Source organism: Python bivittatus, unplaced genomic scaffold (assembly GCF_059951505.1).
Source record: "Python bivittatus isolate LINGU-HERP-01145 unplaced genomic scaffold, Pbiv_v1 ctg000690_np1212, whole genome shotgun sequence".
Lineage (NCBI taxonomy): Eukaryota > Metazoa > Chordata > Lepidosauria > Squamata > Pythonidae > Python > Python bivittatus.
Genome location: NW_028277096.1, coordinates 15,586,356 through 15,603,511, shown reverse-complemented (window position 1 = coordinate 15,603,511; position 17,156 = coordinate 15,586,356). Strand labels below are relative to the sequence as shown.

At 42.5% G+C, this 17,156-nt stretch overlaps 1 protein-coding gene across 3 annotated transcripts in view; it reads left to right on the top strand.

Annotated features, from left to right (window-relative positions):
• The window catches only part of RAP1GAP2 (RAP1 GTPase activating protein 2), a 198,624-nt gene that overhangs the window by 137,715 nt on the left and 43,753 nt on the right, over positions 1-17,156 (top strand). For all 3 annotated transcript variants that reach the window (XM_088152163.1, XM_088152162.1, XM_088152164.1), the window contains 7 exons: positions 4,847-4,882; positions 7,065-7,109; positions 8,257-8,289; positions 9,277-9,486; positions 11,710-11,813; positions 13,818-13,896; positions 15,969-16,022. In XM_088152163.1, the coding sequence (XP_088008289.1) occupies positions 4,847-4,882; positions 7,065-7,109; positions 8,257-8,289; positions 9,277-9,486; positions 11,710-11,813; positions 13,818-13,896; positions 15,969-16,022 (561 nt within the window). The remainder of the gene's footprint in view (positions 1-4,846; positions 4,883-7,064; positions 7,110-8,256; positions 8,290-9,276; positions 9,487-11,709; positions 11,814-13,817; positions 13,897-15,968; positions 16,023-17,156) is intronic.

Sequence of the window (17,156 nt, the reverse complement as noted above, 5' to 3'; positions counted from 1 at the left end):
TGTAGCCTCCCTAGCTGCCCAGAGTTCAAATTCTGAAAAAGGTCCTTGGGAGAACATCCCTCCTGAGATCCTCCTTGGGTTTCTATAGAAGTGTGAGAAGCCAGGGAGGCTATAGATCCCTGGACAGATATATGCAGTGACAGAAGGATATTCCTAGATACTCCTCAGTCATCTCAACACTAAATGGCAAAGACATTGTGCTTTACTTTTGTCTTTTGAAGACCTTTCAAAAGCCCATCCTCTTTCATCAAATGGAATGAGAACCATACAAAGAAGCGCTGGAGAATTTCTCTACCAAGCATGGCTTCCTGTGATGTTTCCTAGTTAAACTGAAATTCAGGAAGAGATGGACAAAGGGCTAAATAAACCAGAAGTATGTGTCTGTTTGTGTATGTACAGTGATGGTGGCTGGAAAGTAAAGGAACTAAAGGTGGAGGGGATCCTGGTGAGCAAACAAAGGCATAATCATTAGATGTCCAAGTGGGTGGAGAAGATGGCACTTTTGGCAGTATTTCTTATCTGGCTTTTTTTGTTCTTGCAAAGAAAGCCGTGTTTGATTATTAGGAGTGTTCCTATATTTGACCATCACTCCCAAGGTAGATAGATAGCTTGTGTGTTTTATTAGTAGTTTCCTCTTTCTCTGTCTCTTGGTCTCTCTCTCTCCAAGGAAAGCAGCTTCCTGAGAAAATAAACTTGCAATCCAATTACCCTGCAGTTACAAGACTGCAGGATATGACCTTGCAAATGACTGGAAAATTCAAAATGTGAAACAGTAAATCTCATTTGCTTGGGTTGGCTCTTGGAAGCTGGCCACAAATTAGTCTAATAGTCCAACCCTGCCTTTTCTCTGGCTTAGAAGGTCTACTGTTCCCCTCTTAGGGCCTTTAAAAAAAAAAAAAGAAGGGTCAATTACTTAGGGAGCCCTTGTTGTGGTTCAATAATCAGATACTTAGAATTTTTCATTAAAGGAGTTAAGATAGACATTGTTGTTCTGTTAGTTGTTTCAGGAGCAGGCCATTACAACAAACCTGGGTGGTGGGTTTGGCTGACCCAAAATCCTGACAGGCCAAAATTTACCCAGTGAGTTTCCATGGCTGAAGGGGGACTAGAACTTGTGTCTCCCCACTCTAAGTCCAGCATCTTAACCATTACATCACAGTGGCTTTTGGGGGGAGAGAGAGTGACTGGCCCAAAGTCCCCTACTGAGCTTCTGTGGTTGAGGGGGACTTGAACTCCTAGTCTAGGTCCTTCTCTATTATATCAGTCTGATTCTTGGGTAGAGAGAAAGGGACTGGCCCAAAGTCTTCCAGGGAACTCCTGTGGCTGAAGGTGAGACCAGAAACTTGGTCTCCCTGTTCTTAGTCCAACACCTTCATCCCTACACCATAGTAGCTTTCAAAAATATTTCATCCGTTAATGCATCTTGCCTTACATACTGCTATATCTCACCTCACTGTGTTCTGTTCTAATTTTAGTGTATCACAAGAGCACAGAACTTTGCTCCAAATTTCAGGCACCCAAGCTATGGGCCTAAAGATAAGGTATAGGGCCACAGAAAGTCCTTAGGCTGTGGTTTGTTGAACCGCCCTTTAGCAGATTTGGGGAAAGATGAATCTTAGTCTTAGGTCTTCTTGAGTAGATAACACTAAGAAGAGAATGTTGCTGAATTCATTTGGGGTTAAAATGCATGAAGTCCTTAATAAATGAGGCAGAAAGAATTTGAGTTTTTAGAAAATGTGGGAGACTGTGAAACTGACCGATTTGGCCTTCTCCAGGTAGTATTGTGCTAGCTGTAGCGTTTATGGACTAGTGAATCTTATATGGGGAAAGGCAGAACTAAGTTTAGAATACACAGACATTAACACATTTCTAGTGGAAAAATGGAAATGTGGTCACGATGCTCTGCTATGTCAGAATAGCAGAGTAGCATAATTCTAGCCTTTTGTATCTGTATGATGGGAAAGCAGCCCATTTAAAAAACAAGTTCCAATTTGGCCCCAGAGTGCCAAAAGGGCTAGTGCTGGGTCATTTCTGTAAGCAAAATGTAAATATAGAAGCATTACTACTGGGATGGGAAAAGATTTTGGCAAAGACGGGGAATCTAGCTGATGAGGGAAAACAATCCCTACTTTGTCTCTTATGGGTATTACAGGCTTTAATTTTGAAGAATAATGAAGTAGCCACTTCAAGCACTGAATTAGAATAGGCAGCAACTAGGGCCGAGCCCCCATCTTCTTCCTTCTCAACCCTCCATCCAGACTAGTTGCTTCATACCACCTAAGGGGCATAGCTCTCTGCCTGCCATCCCAGATGATCATTCCCTGCAAGTCACTTTAGGAGCAGGTCTTTAGAGCAAAGCCATGATGCAGGCAGTTGTCATGACCATTCCATAGTATGCCACTTGGAGGACCCTATCAAAGAGATACAATAGGGCAGCCAACCAATTGGCTGGTCAGAGGCTTTGTGGGAGAGATCAGAAGATCCTCTTTTCCCATCTCAGGCTTCAGTCTGCATGGTAGGTCCTGTTGGGTGGCCCTCAGTTTGGGTCATGACATTGAGACCATGGTTGGATTTTTGTCACCCCATAGAACAGGAATGTGAACCAGATGCCCTTGGAGGGCCAGCTCCCCTTGTTCCTTTCCCATCCTTAACTCCGCCCCCCAAAATATAGTCTGAAATTATGCCACAGAAATTCCACTTTCCAGTCCTGCTAGAATTGTTCCATTCTCGACCCTCCAAGATGTTATAATCCCAGCTTTTTTTTTTTTTTTTTGACCCTTTGAGTCAGTTTTGGCAAGGTTTTTCGAAGTGGTTTGCCCTGGCCTTCTTTTTCCTAGGGCTGAGAGAGAGGGACTGGCCCAAGGTCCCCCAGATGGCTTTGTGCCTAAGGCAAGTCTAGAACTCCTGGTCTCCTGGTTTCTAGCCTGTTGCCTTCACCACGACACCAAACTGGCTCTCACAGTCCCAGCCTACTTTGCCTCTCTCCCTCCCCCACCCTGGATACTTCCCAACAATGCTCTGATGGAACAGATGGGATTCCCCATCCTACTCAGGTAACTTTCTCTAAGGAAAGTTCATTTTATTTACATGCCAGACGTTACAGATGGATGTCTGCATCTCCATTGCGGGCAGAGGAACAATCCTGCCCCAGACCTTGGAACAATGCTCCTGGTCTGTTCAGACCAGCTTCCCCCAACTGGGTACAGCCTGGTTCCCAAACTTTATTTCGAATTCCTTTGGTCAGTGGTAGGGCTGGTGTTGCTGATTTCGCCTTCCACTCCTCCCTAATCTAAGCTGCTGGATTTACAAAATCCCCCACAGAAGGGGTTGCCTTGGTTTTCTCTTGGAATTGAATGGAAGCTCCAGGACACAAGACTAACACAATAAGCCACTTTTTTATAACGATGAGAATGTCTCCAAGTCCTCCCTATCGGTTGAACGAGAACGGTTCCAAAAAATGCAGGTATATTTTTTGGCGCGGCACCCTTTTAACACCCTGCTTTTTGTGGAAGGGATAATAATCCAATATTTTACAAGTCTGTATCTGGTGAAGGTTGCCCATTTCTAGTTGTGGTATTGTTTGCTTCTGCCTGGGTGGTCTGATATTTAAGAACATGGCAAAAACACATCTCTTTTCAGTGAACTTGGTTTTGATTGTCATGATTTTGCTACCAGGTTTTAGATTTTGCATTTAATTCTACTATTGTATGCGGTTTGAAGGACGGTACAAGTAGAAACACGGGAGCGTCCATTGATTAACAAGAACAGCTTGTATAGCCAATGGCTCCTCCCCTTCCCCAGTTTGATTTTCCTGTTTAGGAATGCCTTGGCACTTCAGGCTGAAATGCCTTTTTTAAAAAATTGCTGGCTCCTGTAATTATATATAATCCTTCTAGTAACGCTGTCTTCTGTTCGCTTTTATTGCATTTTGCAATGTTTATATTGTTGCTTTGGAACTGATTTATTGCTGGCCTTTCTTGTTGCCATTTCCATTATGTAACAATGTTTTTCTTGGAATGGATCTACCGTTTTTTGCAAGCTGGCTGACCTTGTCTGGGCTTGGAAGCTAAGTTGGGTCAGGTCTGGCTAGTATTCAGATGGGAGACTATTTGGAAATTACCAGGGCTATACACTAGGCTAGAAAGCTAAACAAACATGGGAAGAAAGCAGTGGCAAGCTACTTTTGTACTGTTCTGAAAAGAACTTACATGGATGTGTCCATAAAGTCACCAGGAGTCAAGATTGTCCTGAGGAAGGTTTTACCTGGCCTACCAGAAACTTTATCTATTTTTCAGGAAAGGAACGATGGGATGTCAACATTTCAGATGAATAAATGTTGGTGTCATCCTCATAGTTGGGGTGAACTTTCATCAAGCCACAAAGTTTTGGGATGGAGAATCACCAATATTGTCTTAAGAAACACCAAAGTGTAACCATGCCGTAGAAGGATGTACCGTATCTCTGAGCATTAGCGGCCAAATCAATCAATCAATCAATCAATCAATCAATCAATCAATCAATCAAAATGTTGGCCTTTATACACAATATTTGCGGTGCTGATTTGTAGGGAGAGTCAAGTGGGTATAGTTTCAATACAAATGGGACATGTCTCTCTCTAGTGGTGAAAACTTTGATTGGGTGAATTGTGTACCTGTCCAGGGAGCTGTCAAAGTTTTTCAAACCATGAATAGGTTTCTGGGCCTTCACGTTCACTGGTTTTCACATTCACTGGTTGGAATCTTGAGTGAAAAATGTAAAACGATATCAGATCTGTTTGGAGTGCTCATTTCATGCTGACATTACTTTCCTGTTTTTTTTTCTCTCTCTCTTCCCCCCCCCCCCCAAGTCTGCAGAGTTCTTCGAAATGCTAGAAAAAATGCAGGTAAGCAAAACAGCATGCTCCATCTAGATCCTGATGCTTTCAGTGTGATGAAGGGGATTGGACAAAGTTCTGGAGGGTTGGGGCAATCGATGTAGGCTATCCTTGATGGCGGATCGCTGCCTCAGAACAGCATGCCTTTAATATCCGCTGTTGATTGGGCAAGGGACAGCAGAGGAAGGCGAGCACTCATCACTGTATTGATATCATACCATATTTATTTATTTATTTATTCCCCCCCGCCCATCTGGGCGACTCACACAAAACATTAAAAACGTAAATATATATAAATACATAAAACATCAATTTAAAAACATTTCTAAAAAAGGGAAAGGACAGTCCAAGAAAATGAAAAATCTGGGGCTGAAGACAGGAGGCCTCTATGGGGCTAGCCATCCCCATGCTTGAGGTATTCCCTCCCCACCCCAGGCCAAGTGGCAGAACCAGGTCTTCAAAGCCCTACAGAAGGCCAGGAGCGAGGGGGCCAATCCCATCTCTGGGGGCAGAATGTTCCAAAAAGCGGGGGCCACTGCAGAGAAGGCCCGCCTTCTGGACCCCGCTAGACGAAGTTCTTTTACTGAGGGGGGTCCGAAGCATGCCTTCTCTGTGTGATCGGGTGGGACGGATTGAAGTCATAGGGGAGAGGCGGTCCCTTAGGTAGCCTGGCCCCTTGCCATGTAGGGCTTTAAAGGTGATAACCAACACCTTGAATTGGACCCGGAAGCAAACCGGTACCCAATGCAGCTCACGGAGCAGTGGCATTACATGGGCCCTCCTTGGGGCTCCAAAAATAGCCCGCGCAGCTGCATTCTGGATCAGCTGCAGCTTCCAGATACTCTTCAAGGGTAGCCCCATGTAGGCGTATTGCAGTAGTCTATCTGGGAGGTAACAAGGGCATGAGTGACTGTTCGAAGGGCATCCCGATCCAGGAAAGGGCGTAACTGATGCACAACCCGAAGTTGTGCAAAGGCCCTCCTTGCCACGGCTACCACCTGCTCTTCAAGCAGGAGCCGTGAGCCTAGGAGGACCCCCAGATTACGCACTGGGTCTGTCTGGGGCAGTTCTACCCCATCCAGCACCAAAGATGACAAAGTCCCGGATACAGAGGAGCCATTAACCCACAGCCACTCCGTCTTACCATTCCTCTCTCTTTCTCCTCCCCCCATTCTAACACTGTTCAAGGACAGCCCCAAGGTGTGTCAAATCTGTTAGGTTTTGTCATCAGGAGAAAATAGCTGATAAGGGTTGTTTGGGCTTTTGTTCAAGTGCCTTCCGCTTCTGCAAGACTTAAGAGAGTTATTTAGCTTCTTGACCCCCTTCAGCCCTGGAAGAACTTAATTTTGTGGGCCTGCCACCTTTTGAAGGAATCTCTGAGTGGGGATCTACATGTGACTGTGGCACTTTAAGAGAGGCAGCAACGGTATGATGTGTGCAATTGTGTGATGATAAAGTGTCATTTGTAAGAACATTTGTGATAAAAAATGAAAAAAAAAAGGCTGTTCCCATTCATTAAGTAATGGTAGTAAATAAAGCAACAAAGGAGATTGCTGCCACCAACTAACGCTTCACAGCACTTGAAACACAGTGGTTTGTAACTTTCCTTCGCTTGAATTGCTTCGTATTGTTAAGTGTCAGCTTTGGTTTGTGTTAAGAGGACAGGTTTTAAATGCATTTAAAAGGGTTCTGGGGTTATTTTCTGCATGCATTACATTAAATGACAATTGTGATGCCATGCTCGTGGGGTGAGATCGTCTTGAAAGATGATATGCTGTTAAATAGACAAGCAAATGAACCTTTCTCATTAGACCTTTTCCAGAGAAGAATGCCACTAAACGCCAGCTCCAGCTTCCTCTTTGCCCCATATCCCCTGGCAAGGGTGAGAAGTGGGCCAGTATTCCCCACTGGGTTTCTACAGACCAAATCTAAGCAAATGCTTTGTAGACGTTCTGAGTTCTATTCCAAAATACCAGGAGACAGGAGTTCTAGTCCCATGTTAGGCATGAAAAACCGGCTGGGTGATTTTGGCCAGTTTGTCTCTCTCAGCCCAATTCACCTCACAGGGTGGTTGTTGGGAAAATTGAAAGGAATACTAGGTATGTTCGCCGCCTTGAGTTGTATATGGAAAAAGACAGGATAAAAATCTAAAAGAAAAAGGGTTTTAACTACTTTTTCTTCATCCCAACAGGGACCAAAATCAGAAGAACAGAGGGGTGGAGGCCAGAAAAACAAGGTCAGAGTTAATGCAAGGCTCTTTTAACTAGCCTCACAATCTTTCTGGAGTGGGAAAAGCTGCAGGGCAAAGTACTTCATGATTGCAGTCAGGATCCTAGGATTCCATCTTTCCCCCTATTTTCTATGCATAAATCAGTACTATTCCAGACCTTGAATGCTATGACTTATCCTGGGCAGGGATTTCTTTTTTCTTTTTCTTTTTAATGGCTAACTTGTCAGAAGATTGTCTTCTGTATTCTCTTCTATATGCCAGAAGATTGTCACATCTCAGGAGATTTCAGGTGAGAACACCGAACTCTGGTGACATTTTATCATCTTGTAAGCTTTCAGTTTAACAAATGTTGGAGGTCCCTGGATTCCATTGGGAGATATGGCAATTCCGGGCCATCTGCGGTGCTGTATTGTGAAGACCTTCTCTGTCAAATCATCTTCCTTTAATGAGTTCCAGTCAAACAGGTTGCACATTAATTCCTCAATCCTTCCTGCTAAAGAAGCATGTTTCCTTCCAAAGATATCAGGAAGACTTGTGCTGTTATTAAAGGATATTCATTAGTTGCCTATTCAGCCGAATCCTTGCAGTTGAACTCAGAACAGTGTTCTGATAGTGGAGACCAAACCTTAGAATATTATTAAAAACTGGGGCTCCGACTGAAAATCCAGCGATAAATTAGAGATTAAGGGTATGCCTCTAATCCAGCTTTGTGGCGTGAGCCTATATTTTTTTCTTTCTTTTTTTAATGCTTTCTTTTCTTTATATATTGAGTTGGTTCTCCACATGTAAGTAGGAGACCTGCTGATGGATTCAACAGCTCTCTCTTGCATTCAACTGCTAGGAGATTCAGAAAGACAAGAAGAATAAAAAGAAGGAATAGTATGTGGGAAAGAAAGCCAGAGAGAACAAAAAAGGAGAAGGAAGGAAGGAAGGAAGGAAGGAAGGAAGGAAGGAAGGAAGGAAGGAAGGAAGGAAGGAAGGAAGGAAGGAAGGAATCAAGTATATACTAATTGTACTTTTAAAGAAATTGAATCTTTCAAAAGCAATATCAATTATATTTCCAAAAGAAACGAAGCTGCTTTTATTATCTTAAATGGTGTTTGAAATCAAATTGAGAGTGACATTTTCTTGTATGTTTTTTAATATCTTCCAGGAGGACTATATCCCCTATCCCAGCATTGATGAGGTATGTAGTCAAGGGAAAAAAAGGCATAAGAAAGATTGCTAGAAGAAAGTCACTGAAAAGTTTAAAGCCTGACCTGGTGAGCTATTTTCACACTGAAGTCACATTTAAATGGGGGTCAAAAAACTCAAGACAACAACCTTGCAATTGAAGACCCACATCTTTTCTATGTGTACTGCTTTTTTAATGTGACACACATAAAAAGGGGTGGGGCTTCAATCACACCTTTGGGGCCGCCATCTTGTCTTTTTTGAACCCCACCCCAAGATGCTTCTGGTGCTTTGCAAGAATACACATAGCTGGTTTTGTATAAATTGGAAGATACTTTTGGCTGAAAAAGCCACAAAGAATGTTAAGAATGCTTTAAATAACTAAGGCAACTTTCTTCAACACAACACCCTTTAGATGTATTTCATATGTGTTATGACAGTGACTCCCAACAATCAGAGAGGTACAAGTCAAAGATACGTGGTTGGTACCAGTTTGGGGATATCCAGAATAATAACCTGCACACAAAAACAGTTTGTGTTACTTTAATCATCCAAGCCAGATACTGGAAACAGGTGACCTCTGGAGTTTATGACCAGTCCTGCCTTTTCCTCATGCTTAGAATTCTGTCTTTTGTTAAATATTTTGATCAGATAATGAGATCACATAGAGTTGTGTGACATTTGAGAGATCACTTTTTTTTTTTTTTTTGCCAGTTGGGGTTGGGAGTGTGAAGAGTATAAGCTTGAATTTTAATGTGCTTCTTTTAGAACGGGCTGGAATTGAACATAGACAAAACAACAAGGGCTAGAAATGGAGTTGAGTCCTCCTCCTGTGTCCACACCTACACGCAAGCCTGAGAGTCTGCTGTGACACATTTATGGAATCTCCTTTTATGTCTCATTCAGTGGCCTCATGCTTCAGACCAAGGCAGCTGTAACAAACCAAGCACAGTGGCCTAAAGATGCATCTGACAGTCACTCCTTTCCTCCCTCCTCACAGATTTTAGAAAAAGGCAGTCCCTACCCCTTAATCATCTTGCCTCAGTTTGGGGGCTACTGGATCGAAGACCCCGAGAACCTCAGCACACCCACCTCGTCAGAAAGCAGCATCGGTGACGAAGAGGAGGAACCACTCAGCCCCAGCACTTACGGCTACAAATTGGAGTGCAAAGGTGAAGCCAAGGCGTACCGGAAACATTTCTTAGGAAAGGTTAGTGGGAAATGAGGTGTGTGCTCCATTACACACATGGTTATGCAAAGTTTCAGCTGTTAAGAATATTTTTTTAAAAAAGAAGCCAATCTTTTTGGAGCTCACAGGTCTTTGGTTTGTTTCTCCAATTCAGGGAAGGAGTGTTCTGAAGATGTAATGTAATCTGATGGTATGTGGGAAAGACCTTGGGAGATGGGGCGAAGAGATGCTGCCTAGGGAATGGTCAGATAAGAGACAGCATAGCCTGAAGCTGGATAATGGGTAGAGCAAGAGGCTCAGAAGGGACCCTCCCTAGTTTCTTGGGCTGTAAAAGAGATGGCCAGAGAATTGTACTTTCAGATTTGCAAGATTCTGTTAATGTAGCTTTACAATAAAGTAGAATTAGCTTATCTGGTCGTGTTTCCTCTCTGGTCTACTTGGTAAGGCTGACATAAGCTTAGAGCCTAAAGAGGGATGTTGTTTCAGCATGGACCCAGCTCAGCTGAGAACTTAAATGTTCTACGCTTTCTGGGCTCTCAAATGGGGCCTGATCCAGGCTGAGGTGTGCATCCACCTCTTCTCCATCAGTGGACTGATGTGGAATTCAGTGGGAATTTCTATTGCCTGGTACGTATGTCAGCCCTTTGAGGTAGGGGAGGTCAAGGAACAGACATGGCAAGGATTCCAGGAATGCATGTTTATTGTTGTAGGGTATAATAACAGAATCTTGGAAGCCTGTCTCTAAGTTTCTCTCTGTCCCACCTTCTACTAAACAGAATCAAGGCAGGGTTATTTTAAGTTCTTTTCTCAAGTTTCCTTCTATCTGGATCATGTAATCTCTGGTCCAAGTCCTTTCTTAGTGGCTCGCTCATACCTTCCCCAAGGTCCGCTCTAAATTCTTTTCTACCATGGCATCTCCTTAATTTCTGGACTCTTGGGGATAAAGGAGAAGGTCTTTGTTGGCTAGCTAAGGTATGAAGCCCTTTGGCTGCTCACACGAAGAATGAAGACTGCTTAGGGTTATTGGTGTGCTGAGAGATGCTGTGGTTACTTGTTACAGTCTGTGGGAATATCCTTGAGAGACAGGAGGAGGAAGAGCCGCAGCCAGGGCAACGGTCAGATATTTCAGCCCACAGAAAGAATGGGGGCATGGTAAATGTCTCAGGAGGGACCCTCCCTAGTTCCCTGGAAAGTAAAAGCAAAGGAGAGAGATGTGCTTTCAGACTTGCAAGATTCTGGTACTGTAACCTTACAATAATAAAGGTAGTGTTAGTGTTCATAGATTCAGTTTCTTGTCTGGACTACTTTGAAGGGCTGACATTACTGAACCTCCAAAGGACACCCAGATTCCAGATTCTGGACAAGACTGAACTATTCTCTTGTGCTAAAAAAGCTTGGTGACCATCATAAATGAGATTTTAATCATTAACTGTTCATTTGTTTCATTAGGGGTAGTGTGTACAGTTCTGGTCCCTGTATCTCAAGTATATATTGGAGAGACAGAAAAGGTGCACATAGTGGAGGCGGAGACCAGCTCTCCCACAAGGAAAGATTATAGCATTTGGGGCTTTTCAGCTTAGGGCAAGTGTGGGTAATAGAAGATCTGAAAGAAATATGTAAAACTGTGCTTAGTTTGGAAAATGTAGCTAGAGCAGCGTTTCTCAACCTTAGCAACTTGAAGATGCGTGGACTTCAACTCCCAGAATTCTCCAGCCAGCACGGTTGGCTGGGGAATTCTGGGAGTTGAAGTCCATGCATCTTAAAGCTGCCAAGGCTGAGAAACACTGGCCTAAAATTTAGTGCTCATTCTGGTCACATCAGACTGCACTACCTTTCTCTCAAAGGATGATCCAACGGGTCACAGGGTTGTCTAATAAAGTTCCAATACCTTGATGGTTGGATGTAGGAGAAAGTTATTGAGTTCTTTTCAAAGTTGGGGCTGGTCTTACCTGGCTATCAATCCCATTATGTGCTTTCTAACATCTACAGTCTCTGGCATTGCATGACTGGTCTGAAACCTTGAAATTGCAGAGTATTATGTATATAAATGTTTCCTGTTTCTTCAAAGGACTTGCAAGGTGATCATAAACTATGGATGAGTCACTTGTGATTCCTTCTGGGTGCTAAAACTGAGCTGAAGCTCAGTGATGAAATCATGGAAGAGAGGGAGGGCAGTTAAAGAACTAAGTTTAGTTTCTTTGCGGCTCTTTCCTGACACACTTAACACATTATTTCTATCTTTAGGATCATTTAAATTTTTACTGCACAGCCAGCAGCCTGGGAAATTTGATCCTTTCCATTAAATGTGAAGAGGCAGATGGGATTGAATATCTACGGATTATTCTCAGGTAAAGAAAGAGGGTAAAAGAAACAGTGTACAAAGAAAACAAGAGTGCGTTGATTTTCATGAAAGTTCTGTTCATTAGTTTCTATGGTGGCTTTTCTACATCAGTACTCTTTAAAGTTTAGGTACTATAGCTACCATAATTCCCAGTCAAGATCAGCCATTCTGCCTTAAATTCTGGGAGCTGAAGTCCCAACAGACCTAGAGGACATATCTTCACTTGCATTAGATTCTTACACTGAACCGAACTATAATATTACTTATTTCTTTTTGGCTGAATCTAATGTTGGAAGCTTACTGTTGTGGTTCATAAACACCAGCTCAACAGCAGTGTTGAAACAAACGATGACTTAGTGCCCTGGGTAAACCCAGCTGTAGAGTCAGAGGATGTCTTTGCACTACACACTTATCCATGGTTGACTTAACCATGCTTTACTCAATTAAGCTATTCTTCTGTATTTGCATGACATGTTGAATGATGAGCACACAGGCTGAGTTTGCCTAGTGCTCTCAGCTAAGATGTAGTTGGCTGGTTTGTGGTTTATTGTGTTGTACAAACACAAGCAATGGACCTGCATGTAGAAGATCCAATTTTGACCTCTGGCATTTATAGACACAGTTAGGAAAAGCACCTGTCTGAAGCATTAGTGAGACAATGACAGCCAGAGAAGAGCCGAAATAAGCATTTTCTGAGATTACAAGATCTGGAAATTACCAAGTTGTCGTCTTCTAGAATCACAGTAGTATAAAGTTGGAAGGGCCTGGTAGGTCAGGGAATCTATTCCCTTCTCTGTGTAGGAATCCACTGTGCTTGATCACACTAAATCAGTGTTTCTCAACCTTGGCAGCTTGAAGATGTGTGGACTTCAACTCCCAGAATTCTGATGAAGGGAACTGCAGCTACAAAAGCTTATGCGTCTTAATAAAATTTATTGGAAAAGGTGCTACAGATTCCTTCTGATTTTTTTGCCACCTTAGACTGACAGCTCTCCTCCTACAATATCATCTTGAGAACCATTCTACTGATTGCAAAACTCTTAACAAGAATTAGTTTAGCCCAGAAATCAGCCTCACCTCATTAGCCAAGATGATAACCTGGAGAGCTTTGTCTTGATATTGTTTGTAGTCCCACTCCAAATACACAGTAGCTAATAATCGCAGCACTTTAGCCTATAAATAAAACTCCCAGAATTCTGGGAGTTGAACTCCATACATCCTCAAGTTGCCAAGGTTGAGAAACACTGAATTAAATAAAAGGCAGACCACCATCTCTGTAGGTCATTGGTCATCCTGTTGATAATATTGAAATAAGTAGACCAATAGTACAACTAAAAGAACTTCCAAGTTCTTATAACTAGAGTATACCTCTCCCCCTCAGATGGTTGACTCTCGGCTTCTTTTTACTGATGCAAACCCTTGGGGCCAGTTCTGACTAGCCTTGTCCAATGGCTTCATTTTCATTGACAATGAGATGATATTCTCCAAATACATTGAAAGATGACAGGATATCCTTGAGGACCCTTTTGGTGTGCTGAAGTTTTTATGAAGTCCAAACGGTTTGTTACATAAAAGAGATGAAGTGGTGATAACAGGAAGTTCTGAAGCCATTTAATGATGGATCTGAGTTTCTTAAATTATTTTACAGTATTTCAAGTCTGCTGTTTGGTAATGGGTTTGGCAATGAACATTCTTTGCTTGACCTACAGTAAAGCCCAAGGAAGTCAGTGGAAAAACAATCCCTTGAAAAGATATTGGAAAATATCAATTATATCTAGCACTGTTTCTTCTCTCAATAATGTCTTATCCTCTTATTCCCCCAGCAAATTACTAATGTTTCAGAGGAGATGGGATCTGGAGATGGTAACCGTAACAACCATGGCCAAATGAGCCCCCCTTGAAAGGTTCAGAAACAATCTGTAGAGCCTGCCTTTTATTGAAAACTAGAGATATTGCTACACTATCACTGCTTATGTCTGATTCTCTCTGTTTCTTTTTTGGTCTTCTATAGGTCCAAAGCAAAAACTTTACACGAAAGAATCCCTTTAGCTGGGCTCAGCAAGCTACCAAACATTCCACAGATTGCAAAAGTAGGTTGCTTGGAGAGGTAATCATAAAATCATGGTGATACTGATCGTGATCATGACCACTAGTAGACTGTGAGATTTAGAGGTTGGGCTTTATTAATACAGAAAGTACATCACCAAAACTTCAATGACAGCAAGAAAAAAAATATCACCATGGAAGTAAGAATTCAACACCGACAAAAACATATAGTCTGGAGTGCTTTTACGCCCAAAGTGTCTTTGGTGCTGACTGTAGAGCAGGACACGAGTGTCAGGCCTAGCCCAAGGAACTCCAAGAGACAATGCCAATTCAGTCCAGCTATGTTTATTAGCTACAACCTCTAGCAAGAATCTTCCCAGACTAAAACCCCAGTTCCCAAAGTCCTCCAGCCACAACAGTGTGAATTCCTCAGGGAGGTGCCAGTCTCATCCTCTTGTTCCTCCCACGCGGTTCTGGCGAGCTAAGAAAATGCTTATCTCCCTGAGCCTGGCCTTCATAATTCCATTCTGTCACAACGAGTGTGGTGTAGTGGTAAAAATGTGAAACTAGGAGGGAGACCCAGGTTCTAGTTCCCCCTCAGCCATGGAAGCTCCCAGAGTGATTTTAGGCTAGTTTCTCTGAGCCTATGAGCCAGTGTGGTCTAGTGGTGAAGGTGTTGGACTAGGAGTGGGGAGACCCAGGTTATAGTTTCATTCAGCTGTGGAATTCCCTGAGTGATTTTGGGCCAGTCACTTTCTCTCTCATCTCAACCTACTTTACAGGATTGCTGTTCTGGGGATAAAATGAAATCATATCTTCTTGAGTTCCCGGTATAAAGACAGGATATAAATCTAATAAATAAATTCACACATCTTTATGTGGTGTCTGGTTGGATGATCATTCCCAGGCAATGTTGGAATGTGGAGAGTTAAAGAAGAGTTAAAGTTAAGGGGACTTCACCTTCCATCCGTCATCAGGATGACCAATGTCCATCAATATTGTTTTTTCTAGAAATTAGGTTACCCTCTAAAAGAGGCAGAAAATACCATGCCACTTTTACATTTACATTTAAAGAGTCTTCTGAACGAAGGGAGAGGGATTCAGCTATAGCAAGTGACTAAATGTGCATTGTGATGTCATGACACAAAACCCCACCCCTTATATACTTGCATGCAATGTTGCAATATTAGTATGAAAAGGCAGAGTTTATGTCATGAAGTCACAACACATGTTTCATCATTTTGGCATTACTGTGGACAAGAATGCATGTCTAGGATTCTCCCCTTCCCTTCCCTTCCCTTCCCTTCCCTTCCCTTCCCTTCCCTTCCCTTCCCTTCCCTTCCCTTCCCTTCCCTTCCCTCATAACATTCTTGTAAAATAATTTGGCCTGAGAGAGAGTGTCTGGCTTCAGGTTTCTCAGCAAGCCTCCAAGGATGGATGGGGACTTGGATCTGGGTCTCCTTGATCCTGCCCACTTTTCTAACTACTATACACACTGACTGTTTAGTCAACAGACTCTTTCTGAGCAGGACTCTGGTATTGCTTTGGTTCCCCATCCTTACAGCTATCAACTGTAGGCTGAGTTCACACAACAGCCTGAACCCTAAACCCAGCTTAATAAAATGCCGTTGCTGTGAATTCATATTATAATCTCTGCCCAAACTGTAGTGTGATTTAATGTAATGACCTGGTTTACCGAATCTGCTAAGACAAAGGCTGGTTTCACCCAATGTGTTGAACCTCAAACCACCCAATCTTTTTTTAGCCTAGTCTAGTCTACTGAGCCAAGCCAGCATACAGGAAGCAATTGCTTGCTTGCTGATAAAGAGTAAAGAGGCAGTTCATATTTATTAGGGCAAATTATGATAATCCAAAAATAATGTATGTTATTAGGGAAGGGAAAAATCTAGGAGTTTCTATCTCCCAGATCCCCACCTATCCCTCACCCACCACAATTGGCCTAAATCTATTTCCATGGTGTATTCCACATTTTTGATCCAACAAAGAAAGTGATTTTGCCTCTCTTGGATTATCTTTAACTCCCTCAAAGGACTTCTTGTAATCTGCTATATCTTTGGTCTTCTAATTTCTCACCATTTGCTGCATTTCTGGACAGGCCTTCTGCGATGATGCCACTGGATTAAAGTTTCACCCTGTGCTCTACCCCAAGGTGAGCTAAGTGATGGTGCAAAAGTCTAATTCCAGAAGCAAATTGATGTGCAGAATTAAACTATGCATTGAACTGCATGCATGCAGATTTATCTCTGCAAAACTGAAATATACCATTTTGAGAGAGTAGGTTTCCCAATTCTAACTATTGTGGAGAGGCACAGAAATGGCAAGGAGAGAGAGTTGCATCAGTTTTCAGCAGATGCCTCAGAATTGTCACCTGGGATTAAAGTTACATTCTCCTTGCACACTTTTCAAGTATGCAATTAGAGTTGGATTGGTTTACCTGCTTGGTCTGACTTATTCTTGAGCTCAACTCAAAAAGAAATGAATTCTGAACCTCAAAGAACTCTGCAGGAAGAGGATGGTTACCATAAAAGCATCCTGAGGAATCTGGTGGGGACTGGAGACAGTTAAAATGTTGATGCATTGTTCTACTCTTTGCAGGGATGTGACAGAGGCCAAGGGCCAAAATCAAATCATTGTTTGAAATGATACAAGCCAGGTTAGCTTTTTTGGAACAACCAGATCAGACACCTAGAGATGTTGAGCGAAGTCATTTTTGACTGCTCAGCTCTGCTGGTGGGATTGATCAGAAGTTTCCAGCCCAGGTATTGCAAAACAGGTGCCTTTGAAATGTCTTCCTGGTATTGTTCTGTTTTGCCTCTTAGCATTAACTCTCTTTTCTGTACTGCATCTGGCACAAGGAGCCTTGGGAAACAAGTTCTCTGAAGTTCCTCAGACCATGTTATAGGAACAGGAGCTCTGGGAATCTGTATTCCAAAAGTTCTTCAGCATTTGAGGTGATCAAGTGAGAGATGGAGCAGAAGCTTCAAAATTCAGGGGGTGGGTTCAGACATTGCTTTGTACCTAATAAAAGAGGGCTTCAATTATTGAAATTCTCACATTTTTATATAGGTCTATTTGCATACTTTTGGAATGAGAGTCATTCTCCAAACAGAGTCTTTCCTAAGTTAAATATAAAGAAATTATTCCAGCGAACAAATATGGGACTTCTATACTTAAAGCATGTTCTCTACCAGTGAAATAAACCGTGACTTTTCCTTTTGTTTGCAACCTGCAAAAAAAGAGAAAAACTTCTCAAACTCATAGAAACAGATTCTTTCTTGGCAAA